Raw genomic sequence first — 13,048 nt, forward strand, 5'->3', positions numbered from 1 at the left:
GACAGAGAAGACCAGTGTTGTATTTCAGGGCTGTTTGAAAATGATTTTGTTGTCTCAAAATGCAGCCTTACCTGAGCTAAGCCAGGTGCTGGGAGCAGAGACCACTCAAACCTTCCTTAGATAATGTCTGCTAATTGCTCGTTTGGGTTATGTACTTCACTGGGAAGCAGCTTGCAAATGCTGAAGATATTTCGATAAACTAAGTTATTTTTTGCATTTGGGTATGAAAACCTCACAGTTTTCCTAAGCTACCCCGCTGCATAAGAGGCTGTAAAAAAATACTTCAATTTTAAACGTTTTCTATCACAACATGAGTGCTGGTAATTTGCCAATTTGACCACTGGAGCCACGAGCATCTCCTCAAAGCCATCCTGATAGGGTGGTGGTCAGCAGCACGGTGCCACGTGTCACCCCCCTGTCACCTCCATCCCTTGGCTTCCCCACCAGCTTGGAGGCTTATCTGCTGCCTCCTTGTCAGAGTGAGTGCTTCCAGATTCACAGCAAGACCTCAAGGAGAGACAGATGATAGAGCAGATGGTAGATGACTAATTTGGCAAAGTTAGATGAGTGGAAATTGTTTGCTTTAATTGCTTGTCAAGTCCAGTACCTACATTATAGTTAAGAAGCGACTATTTACCCTCAAATAGAACAAAATGAGGAAAGGAGGGGTGTGTGTGTGTGTGTGTGTGTGTTCGTGAAGAGTAGGGAGAAAAAGTGCAGAAGTACACAGAGAAAAAAAATTGGTACCAAGACTTGAGGTGAAAGAACCATTGGTAAAACTTCTTGTGTTAATTTCTGCTTTTTTTTAGTGGTACCTGTGTGATGTAGGTCCTGCACAACATTATTCCTATTTTTTCCTTTCCAGTAGATGTGCCATAATATAGACATGGCATAACTGAAAGAGAAACAGTGCTGGAAATACTGGCATAAAACAAGCTGGTGATGATGGCTTGACATGGTCAGTACAAGTTAATATCCTTGAAATGTTGCTGTATAAATCTGGTCAACATTCTGATGGTGGTTTTTTGGGTGGCATGAATAGGAAAGCACATCAGTAAAATATGTTGTGTACCATCAACCAAAAGGATTTTAGAGAGTTTGGCACAAGGAGAGGTTTTCATCAGCTTGGAAAAGTGTTATCACACATAGCTAATCCTTCTTGATGGAGTCACAATCACTGTCAGTCTCTACTGTGCCCAGCTGTTTCTGCTCATAAAATTTGGAATGAGCTTCCATTTGTAGGTGGATTATGATCAGTGTCTCTAAGAGGTGGGACCAGGCTGGTAACACACTTCCTTCAACTTTTCTGGAAGCACTGGAAAGCTTTTACCAAGGCATATGGGATGATACTTGAGATTTTAGTGAGCAAATTTCAGGAAATGAATGCTTTTGATGCCTGGTACTATCCAACCCAGGGACCGCTTCCCTGTGCTGTGGAGGAGAAATGCTATGGGGGAAGAGTTTGTACTGCCTGTGCTGTGTCACCTCATCCCAGTGACACCCTGACAGGTTGGGCAGCAGCTGGGTGGCCATGCTGAGCTCCTCTTGTGGCCATGTGGCTGTGCAGGGGTTCATGGCAGTCGGGTTGATTGCATGCAACCGGAATCAAATGGGATGATAATTTTCCAGGGTAGAGCAGACCTTGCGGAAGGAAAACACTTGTGCCAGCTGAGCTTTTAATTAGGAGTACAGAGAAAATTATGCTCTCCTTCATTACAGCCTCCCACCTAGGGAAAGAAAGCCTTCAATTCTAAAGCACTCTCCCAATTCACTGGGTTTGCAGGAAAATGGCTGGTGACCTCCAGGAGCGTTTTGCCTTCTCATGGGAAACATCTGCAAGGCTGTAAGTGCAGACAGCCCTTGCTTCATTAGGACATGCCTAATTGCAAGAAGAATTCATCTCATTCAAGGAGAACTGTAAAATAATAATGAAAGGATTAAAAGTGTGTTTCCCCTTCCTGTGTGCCTACGTGACAGGGTGCCCAGGCTGTTACTGAGAGCGTGGAGCAGAAAGAAGTGAATGGGGATTGCTGTGGTAATTAGTTGTTCCTTAAGGGCCTTGAGTATTCCTCCCATCTGGGGGTCTTAACAAATTGCCACGAGTGTTTGCAATTATTAATAAACAGTTCTGTTAGCTGTCTTTCAAGAAACCCTGATAATGGTGATGTTTGTAAAAACGCAGCTAATTAAGTAAATAAGTGGGAAGTACCGGAGAAGAATGTGTTAGAAATTTCTGAGAGGATGACTCCTGTTAGGCTCATCATTTCTGGGGCGAAGGAACATGTGATTGCCCTTTTTATAAAGACATTCCTCAAACCAGTAAGTCCAAGAATTTGAGCCTCCCTTTGTGTTTTTGGCCCACTTGACAAGCTGATTGACACAGGGAGGTTGTGCTGCCTTCAGGCAGAGGCTGGGGCAGGGCAAGGACACTGTTCTTCTGCATCCTTGCCAAAGAGAAAATAATAAATGTTTTATCATTCAGAGGAAAATATATTGAGATGTTTGAGATAACTCCCTTGGAGTTAGCCACCAGGATGTCTCATCACTGCTTCTTTGAGTGTGCTTTGGAAGAGGATCTATTGGGATTTCAGGTGGGGGTGACAGCAGTGGAGATAATGGATTCCACTCTTTAGTACTCCAGATACAGGCTGATCTGGAAAGGGGTTGAATAAGAAATGAAACAAGTTGATCTCCTTCCAAAAGTTGAGCTGGGAGGATTATAAAATCCATTAGTATTAGAAGAAGCAGTACTAGATGGAGGCAAGTGTGATTTCTTAATTTAACATATGGATTTATCATCAACAGAGCAGAGCGAAATAATGGGCTGAAAAGCAGAATCTAACAGATTTTTAAATGTCTCCATTATTTGCCACCTTTAAGTGAGCATTTGAATGATTTGGCTGTTTTATGAAAAAGTGTCAATGGAAAATTAATTTCCAAGTCATGTGCATGAATATTGATGAAAAACAAAAGTTCATTTCAATACAGATGATTATTACTGTTGTAATTGGGGCCATTAAGACCTGAAACTCTGTCACTTTAGGTAGCTGCTAATAAGTAAACAACTGAATGTGAAGTGTGAATGTGTGAGTAATGCCTAAAATCCACTTTTGTGATGACCAAGCTGTGCTCTGCTCCAGCACCCACCCAAAATCCCCCATGACTGGGGTGCAGGTGAGAAGTGGCCACTGGCTTGTTGCCATCACTGCAGGTTTGGGCCTTCCAGGATGGAAGAGGCATCTCCTTGAGCTTTGGGATGACCTTAGTGGTGGGTGACTACACATGAACTCTCTCTGAGGTTTTTTGTCAGAACATGGAAGGAGCAGGAATGGCTGAGCATGTTGAGGTGGAGAGATGGGTTTGAGAGGTTGGTGGCATGTCAGTAAACCAGGTCAGACTGAAGCTTCCCCCACCAACTTGGGCAAAATGTAGGGGAAATCTGATTTTGCTGGATGTGTACTGAAAGAGAGGGTTTCCCTCATGGAAATGCCTCTGGAAGGGCTCCCCCAAGCAAGGCAGAGAATATGTGACCAGGGATGCTCAATAACGAGAGCAGCTTCAGACTGGAGGCACATCTAAAGCTGCTCCTCTTTGCCCTGTGTTAGAGACAGGGAATGAGTATTTTTTATTAACCAGCAGAGGTTCTGCTGCAGGAACAGTTAAAGCGCACAGTCTTGATTTTTTTTGCTGCTCATCCATTTCTGGGTCTGTATTAAACAACAAATCTAACAATATACAACAAAGTGCTTTGAAGAGGGTTCATGAGATACAGATTTCAGGAGTTTTGCATGGTGTGACAAGGAAATACATTTTGTTGTGCTTGTGTTTATGCCTGTATTCAGCTGGAAGATCCCTGCAAATACTTATTATGTTGGCACTTAATTTTAAAGAGCTGCTACAACACATAGATGCCTGTTGCTGTTCCAGGAGAGGAGCAGGAGGTGAGTGGGGTATGCTCCTGTCCTGTGTTGAGCTCAGGGAATCCTGTGTGACTCCAGCTCAGCTCCCACTTCACATGCAATTACTTTAGTGCTTTTTAACTACCTCGGCAAATCCGACCCAGAACAATTATTTCTACTCTGGAGCAGCTGGGAATTGGCTCATGTGGCTCAAAATGGGACATGAAACTTTAAAAAAGTGCCAGTTCACAGCCTGCTTTCTGGCCTGTGTCCCTCCCAGGTTTGGCTCCCTGGCATCAGTGGGCCAACAGGAGCAGCTCTGTGCTGGTCCATGGCTGCAGCATTTCCCTCTCTTGGCAGGAATGCCTTTTTACCCCACTAGTTGTTATTTGCCTTGAAAAACCTGCCATGAGCATATCTTATCTCTCTGTTTTAAAGGATTCTCTGCAAAGGATGGGAAGTCCCAGCCCTTCCTCCTTCAAGTGAAGGACCCAACCTACTTTTCTTAAATACTGGGATAGTTTCCTCTTTGTATTTCAAATGTGAAATAATTATTAGGTGCATCAAAAGCATACATTGCAAAGCTGAGGAGATTCATGACATTGTAATAGTGGATTATTAATGATCCATTATTATACCCACATTTGCTTTGTGACTTCAGCTTGTTGTGCAGGTCAAAGCTCTTTCCTGCTCTGAGTTCTGTTTCTGCATCAACTTGCACTGCTGGTTGAGTACCAGTGGAAGAAAATGTGCACTTCTGCATCTCTCAGCTGATGTAGGAGAATCACTTTTGGTACGTGCCTTGATTTGAGGCAATCTGTGACCAATTTTTTGTTGAAGGAAATTTCTCTTTTTAAGACAGACATTAAGTGTTTGGAATTGCTGTGAAATGAATTTAAAGGATAAGCATGATTTATTCTAAATTAGCTTTAAAGTTTGTGGGTTTTTTAATCCAAAATAATGATTAATAGCCATATCAAAAACTGGGACTAGTTATTGCAGTGGTTTGGCTGTACAAAATTAATCTCAGTCAAATAAAAATCATAACCCTGGTTCACATCTGGGCTGGCTGAATCCTCTTGCAAGAACAGGCTCCAGGTGTTTCTGCCTCCTCACAGCAAACAAATGGCTGCATTAGCTTTCAGGAAACGTTTAATGGGTGTGCAGCATGGAATAGCAGTGTTGCAGTATATGGCTTTATTAACTGAGCTGCAGGAATTGTTTTCTGAGCTGTGCTGGTCCCTAGCATGGATTGCAAAATGGAACGGAAGGCATTTATTAGTCCTTGGGAGCCTTAAGACAGAATACTTACCTGGCTGGAAATCTGATCAGTCTGGTAATAGATACTGCTATATTTAAGGAATAAACACACAAACCCATTTTGTAATTGGTAAGCAAGAATTTTTAGCTATCCTGGCAGGCAGAGACATGTGTCTCCCTGAAGAGTTGGCACACAAGGGCAGGTCTTGAGGGTTTTCTGAATAAAACTTTATACACGAGCTAGGACAGGGCTTTGTATTTCAAAAAAGGAAGATGTGCCATCTCCTAGGTGCAGTGCTTAATCCTTCCAGTGTTCCCAGTCCACCAGAGCTACGTGAGGTCCCCATATGACTGTGTCTTTCCATCCTGGGAATCTCCCAAAATAGCTGTTAAAAATGTTATGACTAAAGCCGTGTTTTGGTATGATTTACTCTAAGTGGTAAGGTTTTACAGAAAATCTAAAAATTGGAATGTTCATACTTTTAAGATAAGCCTCAAAATGATGTGCTAGCTTCTATTTTAAAACTTGTGCAAACCAAGTTGTTCTGTTTTTCTTCAACACAGTACAGTGAACATAGGTCTAACATTTGAAATTTTGAACTGTGGCAAGAACTTTGAAATTTTACTTTTACCAGGTGATAGAAAGAAATAATATTCCAGCATTTCCTGTGGTGGGTAGACCCAATGCTTGTTTGGAGAAGCAGCCCTTGCAGTGCGTGTTCAGCTTTGATCCGTGCTCTTTAGCCCCCCAGAACCCAAAAATGATTTGATCAACTCTTCACCCTGTGGATGGTTTGTGAAGAAACCAGCCTGTGCCTGCCCTCCCCGTGGGAGTCATGGCACAAGAGCAAATAGTTCTGCAGCAGAGAGGCCACAGAGGGAACAGAGATCAGAACTGTTCCCATTTCTACTGAGAAAAAAGAAAGGGGGAATGGTGTATAATAAATAAACAGTCAATAATTGTAGTACTCTGAAACCTAATTACTTTTGGTATTTATAAAAAGGACCTGCATCATTCAAAAGAGTATATTTTAGCCAATTTTACTGATTATGCCTCCAGTCATGGAGAGCTTTGTTGGTATCGATCTGATCCAGGAGAGGGATTGGCTCCAGAAATGCCATTCTTGTCAGGCTCCTGTTTTGAGTAATATAATGCCCATTTCAAAATTTAGATATACCCAGATTAATTTGCTCACAGATAAGAACAACCCACAAAATGCTGATTAAGAGGAAAAGTAAGTGCATTGAAGCAGACAAACCAAAACCAGCCCAGCCCCACACTTGACCATTTAAGCAGCATCGCTGTCTGGGCAGGCTGAGCAATGTGTGAAAAGCTGATCACGTAAAATGCTGTTTCTGTATTTGTTTCTCTCTCTCTCTCTCTCTCTTTTTTTTACATTTATTTTTTTTGTCATTGCATGATGACAACAGGCTGATGCACTGAGCTGAGCTGGGATTCTGTGCTGGCTTTTTACTGGGCTTCAAAAAGTAGAACAGAGTGGTGTAATATTAAAGGTTGTCCTTTGAAAACTGTATTAAGATGGTATTTCCTGACATACCTTCGCTGTGCATTCAGCCTGGGGACTTGTGGAAAGACATTGTGTTTTTTGCTGGTTTTGTCCTATTTAATTAAATAAAGCCAGGACGAGCTGGGGTCTTAAGGAAAGTGATAGAGAAAACAATGTTGGGTGTAAGTCTTCTGCTCAGGTTTCTCTTGGCTTGTCCAAAATACTATTGAGAATAGTGAAAATGTTGAGTTATCCAGGTCACCTTGGATGCACAGGTCTCTCCAGCCTTGTGTCCTTCAGCCTGTGATGGGAGTGCCTCTGCCCAGTGTCTGATTCTGTCACTGGTAGAACTGGTAGGGGTTTGCTGAGACCTGGGTTTGACCCTTTGGCTGCTGAGGTCAACCTGCTTGGCCTTTTTCCTGCATTTCTGCCTTTTCAAACTTTCTGCATTTGGTGGTGAATATGTACTTCAGCCCATTTGGTGAGAGGTGTTTAAATTGCTGAGATGACCACAGGCTGTATTTTTACTTTCCTGTCTCTTCTGCTGGTATTCAAGTGTGACTTGAGTGACCAAGTCCTTTGAATCACCACAGATTTTTGTTGCAGCTCCCTGTATCACTGTGTACAGACTGTATTTCTTTATGTGCTCCAATGCTCCTCTTCCACAGTGGCCTGACTGATTGTGCTGTGGGTTTTTTTTGCAGTGTGTGCTGGCACCGAGAACAAGCTGAGCTCCCTCTCTGACCTGGAGCAGCAGTACCGGGCCCTGCGCAAGTACTATGAGAACTGTGAGGTAGTGATGGGCAACCTGGAGATCACCAGCATCGAGCACAACAGAGACCTCTCCTTCCTGAGGGTAAGCAGGCTGCTCTTCTCCTTCCCTCTGCTTCTGCCTTTGGGGGAGCAGCGACGGTGCTGGGCTGGAAAAGACCAGGCATCTCTCTCACCAGCTCCACTGTGGTGGAAGAGGATGATAAAATGCCAGGGATGTGCACAGAGCAAGAGCAATGTCATTGCTGTGACAGGTGCTGTGAGTGTGAGTCATTTAGATTGATCCAGGGAGAAATGGGGGAGAAAGCTGTGACACTGGAAGGTGACACCTGGCAGGTCTCTCACTTGTGCTGCCAGCAGGTACAGGACGGGTTAGGAGGGGTTGGGAGGATCAGAGAATCATGCAGATAAGCACTGGAGGACTGGAGAAGCTAATCCTAATCAAATGGTAGGTATGGACAGATTTTTAGAATAAGCAAGGGAAGAGCTCTGGGCAATGTTTGTGGAGCATTTAAGAAAAAGAAAAAAAAGTGATTGCTGGATGAAGATGAACATTCTTCGGGTATGAGACTGGAGCTATGAGCCTAACAATCTCCAGCATCCAGGGGAAGTCTGTGATAGATGAAAACTCTACTGCTTTTGGGAAGCCTGGGTTGTGCATTCCCTCAGTCCTCTTTACATCAAATTTTGCATTTGTGAAGGAACATTTCAGTGTGGTTTGCAGATAGCCTGTTGCCATGTTGGCAAGCACAAAAGAGAGAGGTGAACATCGAGTTCAAAGAACTTAAGCCCATTGTTATTTGGCATTTCACATTCTTTATATTTAAAGAAATATCCCACTAAAGGAGTGATCCAGGTGGGCATCTGAGGCTGCTGCAGATGATGTGGCTCTAATATGGAAGGCAGGTCTGAGGGCCAGGGTAGAACAGGCAGCCTGTGCCGGTGTGGCTGTGCTCTGTGCTGTGATTGTACTCTCCACGACACAGATAAGTGTTTACACTGCTCATATTGCCCGCCTGTACCTCTTAAAAATGCTGAAGTCATGTTCCAGGATGTGTGTCTGTGTGTAAGGGGCACGTTCACGTGGCAGGAGCGGTGGAGTTGAAATCCGGCAGCAGGAAGAGGCAGTGGGAGGCAGCCCCAGCTGGCTGGGTTACACTCACTCATTCCATTTGCTGTGTCTCAGGTGAGCTGAGTGCTCAATTTCAGTCTGTAAAACTGTGAACTTTCCATCACAGTTTCTAGCAAAGGCAAAGCCAAGCCTCCAGCAGCGTGTTTAGCTTTGCTTCACATTGAATTTGTAGGGGATTTCACAGCCTTGCCACTCCCTACATTGGAATATATTTACTCAAAGTGAACGCCAGGCTGCTGAAGGATCTGTGAGCAAAATTCAGCTACCAGACATGTCTGGAGTGAAGTTTGGGGTGCTAATTGCACTCAGACTAACAGATTGCCTGTTAATTTGAGTGACGAATGCCTCGGAAGTAAACGCTGTCCATACATTTCACAGTTGTGACAGGTGGGGAAAACACATTCGCTTTTGCTCTGAAATAGATATAGCCCCGGTGCAGCTGGAGCAGTGTTCCCCCACGTGTGGGACAGGTGTCACATCCCAATCCTGGCAGGGCAGGATCCCTGCTCTGACTGAGCCAGCTCTGCAGCTTCAGATGCCTCCTGAAACCCCTGACTGGGCCATGGTGAGTGGCTCAAATTCATCGCAGAACTGGAATTCACGTCTTTCCGCTTCAGCTTTCCTTCCTCCTTTTGCTGCCTGCTGGGAGGCAGGGGAAGCAAATTACTTGGAAATTAGGAATTAGCGTTCCTCTATTACCGCTGCCATAAGCAGTGTAAAATATTGGTGGAAAGAAGGCAGTAAAATCATCAAATGGGAGCAAGAAGGAAAGGCCCTGTTGAGTAAATGAAGGCGGTTTGGTCACCTGTGCTTTTTGGTGACAGCTACTATTGCTTTTTTTTATTAGTTTTATTACTTCTCTTACCTGCATCTGCTCCCTCACAGATGTCTCAGCAAAAAAGCAGAACTTGAAACAAAACTCAGCAAACTGGAAGGCCTAGTTAGTATGATAAATTGTAGTCATTAAAGTAAAAAACCAAACAGAAGAGAACATGTTCTCGGTGAGGCAAATAAATAAATAAATGTTGGCACATTTACACCGATAATTCGACATTCATTAGTCAGGCAGTATTACTCCTTTTATCATATTAAAAATGGTTTTAATGGCCAAATGAAGGTGGCAGATGGGACATAACTAAGAGAAAGGCTGTTTGTCTCTCTCAGACTTGAATATGGTGAACTTGCCGTGCAACATCACGCTCCTTCAGCCTGCTCCAGGGTTTCAGTCTCTGTTTCAGTAATTGCCCTCTTCCTCCACCAAAAAAGCTTCAGATGGAGGCTGGTGCAGCCCTGAGCTGTCTGTGTCCCCATCTGATGATGACCATGGCTCTGTGTGCCCACCATGGCTCTGTAGTGCTCAGTTCATGCTCCAGGACAGAGGGAAGACCCGGTAAGCCGTAGGCATGCTGAGCCTTTTCATCATGCAGTAATAAACAAATAGCATAAATGAATTGAAGTGAAAAAAAAACCCCATAATTTTATTTACCCTGCAGAGGAACATTAAAAATCAGCATCCCATCTCTCATATTTATTTAGACATTTATTCCCTAAGTAGATTTGCTTTATGTCTATGAGTTAGCTCTCTGGATATCTGCTGATGAAGACTGAAAGGGGCTGGCTGTCACCTGAATGAAGTGCTCAGCCACTTAAACTTCCAGGCCTGCAGTTCACAAGGAGCTTGATTTCTGGAAGAAGGGATTGCACATGCCAGTTGTTTCTTTTCCTGCTGTTCATATGTGTGAGCAGAGCAGGAGTACATATTGTCTGTGTTATTTTATATTTTATTTTGGTTCCTGGTTGTGTTATAGTCTTGGTATTGCTTTCCTGTGAGCAACTGCAGTATGAATTTGTGTTCTGCATGTGCTGCCCTCCAGCTCTGCCAGCTCTGTTCCTGCTGCTTGGTGCTTCCCTGTGCTGTGACCACAATGGAGTTGTGGCAGGGGAAAGGAGCACTTAGTAGCAGGAAAAAATTGTGTCTGAGTGTTGGGTAAGGAAAGCTATTTCTGACATCTGTGGGCTGGTAGCTGCCTTGCTTTGTCCTTCTGAGGCTCACCCTATGCACAGAAAATGTTCAAGGGGTTATTGAATTTTTGAAGTCCTAGCTCTGCCAGCCTTGGCAGTGAAATGAGGCTGAGGTTAATGCAGCCCGTGGCTGCTGCAGTCCCACCTCCCTGTGCAGCCAGGGCAGGCTCTCCATGGGGTTAGGTGCTGCCAAGAGTTTGATTGAGCAGGACAAATAGCTGGGTGGAAGACAGTCCCTCGGAGCTGCCTGGTCCCTGCTGTGTGTGCAGGCTCACCCAGCAGTGATGGGGTGAGGGCTCAGACCCCATCTCCCCCTGCTTCCCAAGGCAGCAGCATGCCTCTCCTAATTGCACAGGCCAGGCTTTTGCACTAGGATTTGCTCCATGAAACCAGATAAGCTGCTAGAGCTGGTGCGTGTCTTGACTCTCATCCAGGCTAGAGCTGAGATTTACTTCCCTGCCTTGGACTTTAGGAAAAAAAAAAGCCTTGAGAAAAGCTCAGATTGTTCACTGGTTCATATTGCAAACAACTGTTTGAAGAACAGAAGGGGGAACCTATTTTAGTTTTGCTTGGCAGAGCTGACAGTTCCTATTGTGGGCTGTACTTTTTTTCTTAATAACATCTCCATATTCAATTTTCAAAATAAAATGCACAATTAGTGTATCACATAACAATCTTCTGCAAGTACTTCTGTTAAACACATTTGGTAAATGAGAGTTATCTTTGACTAATCCCCTGGCTTTTAGAAATTCACAGTCAGTAAATTGTCTTCTCATGCCTGGATTTTATTTAACCAATTCAGATTATTTATTTTTACAGACATGATCAAAGTTCTTTGCTGTTCCCTGCCATAACTCTCCCAAGTGATTATGAAACTCATTTTTAACCACAATCAACAGTCTTCAAAAATTACCTACCACTGCTTTATGGGTTCTTTTTTCATTTACCTCAGCAGCACTTGTGTAGCACCTCCAGCCATGCTTGCAGGGCAGCTGTCTGACATTTAACAGGGTGGATGTTTCATGGGTATGAAATGTTCATGTTACATTTATTGCAGAGATGTAGGGCCCCATCTTCTCTCTGTCAGCACGCATGGCCCCGTGCTTGGTGAGAAACACTGCCAGCCCCACCTCAGCCCCTTCCTTACAGTCATATTTAGACTCTGTGGCAGGTGGGATTTGGCCATTTGGACTTTGTATTATTTATCATTGGTTGTGTTTAATTATTGGAGGAAGTTTTGGTGAAACAGACCCCAGAGAGCCAGGGGAAGAGTTGGGCTGCAAAGCATGCTGCCTGCCCCCATGGCATTTGGAGCTGCTGCTTGTTAAGAAAACAGAAGTGGGGGGTGGGATTTAAACATTTTTTGGTCTTTTACAGCAAAACAGGGCTAAGCAGACTCTTTTGAAAGCTCTGGTGGCAGAGATGCTGGCACAGGGAGAGTCTGCATCTGAGCAGACGTGTCGGGGAGGGGTGTGCAGAGATGGGGGACACTGCTTGGCAGAGCAGTGTGATGATGTGTGTGGCTCCTGAAGGCCTGGCAGCACAGCTCTGCCTCCCTTCTGCAGCAAAATGCTGTCTGACTGCCCAGCTGACAGGCTTCAGTAAGAAAGGGCTCTGAGAAAGGGCTGTGGAGCCCTGTGCCTGTCAGCAGAAAGACAGGCTGTGGGCTAGCTGTGTCTCTGTGCAGGGGGGTTCTCCCCAGAAGTGCTGGGAAAGCTTTGCAGTGTGGCTCTAACCCAAAATGGAGATTTCCAGGAGAGGTTTGCTGGACAAGGCTGCCCTGTAGCATTTGCCATGCAGTGAGTTGCATCACTTGCACACTCGCCAGTGGTGTTTTGTCCTTGGCTGGCAAGAGGCAAAGTGGCCTCCAGGTAATTACAGACATGGAAATTGAGTAGATGTATTTATGTGTTTGTAATTGCCCTCCCAGGACCTTACCTGTTAGAAACACAAACAGCAGAGGTGTGATGGTCAGAGCTGTGAGTGCCACACAAATCCAGGTGGAAAGAGGACGCCTCCAACTTGCTGTTGGACACAACTGCTGTGCTGGGTGGGTTACAAGAGAGCAGTTGCATGCCAGACCATGCTCCTGGCGTGGACAAAATGTTTCACACCGGCTGTGATCAGCTGCCAGCTGTGCTGGGTGAACCTGAGCTGCGTTTAAAGTGAGCTGCATCCCAGCCTCAGAGGGTGGAGTGGGAGCAAAGGCTAATTGCAGAAGGCATATGTGATACAGCCCTGCTCCAGGAGAATGGCTTCTTCTGCCATTTTCCATTGCTTGTGTGGAAATAACAGCTTACAGTAATCACAGCAGTTTAAACTCTTCCCAAAATAACTAGGAAGCAAGGAAAGGAAGGCCACAGATTTGCATGGTCCTCCAGGCCTGTCCTGTGCTTGGAAGTGGGTACTGAAATGCTTCAGGCACAGTGAGTAGCTGAATACCAGGCACTATTGTG

General features: G+C 44.6%; 1 protein-coding gene across 2 annotated transcripts in view; it reads left to right on the top strand.

The window, feature by feature from the left end:
* The window catches only part of ERBB4 (erb-b2 receptor tyrosine kinase 4), a 553,629-nt gene that overhangs the window by 212,273 nt on the left and 328,308 nt on the right, over positions 1 to 13,048 (top strand). For both annotated transcript variants that reach the window (XM_015634896.1, XM_015634897.1), the window contains exon 2: positions 7,372 to 7,523. In XM_015634896.1, coding sequence (XP_015490382.1) covers positions 7,372 to 7,523 — 152 coding nt within the window. The remainder of the gene's footprint in view (positions 1 to 7,371; positions 7,524 to 13,048) is intronic.

Source organism: Parus major, chromosome 7 (genome assembly GCF_001522545.3).
Source record: "Parus major isolate Abel chromosome 7, Parus_major1.1, whole genome shotgun sequence".
Taxonomy (NCBI): Eukaryota; Metazoa; Chordata; class Aves; order Passeriformes; family Paridae; genus Parus; species Parus major.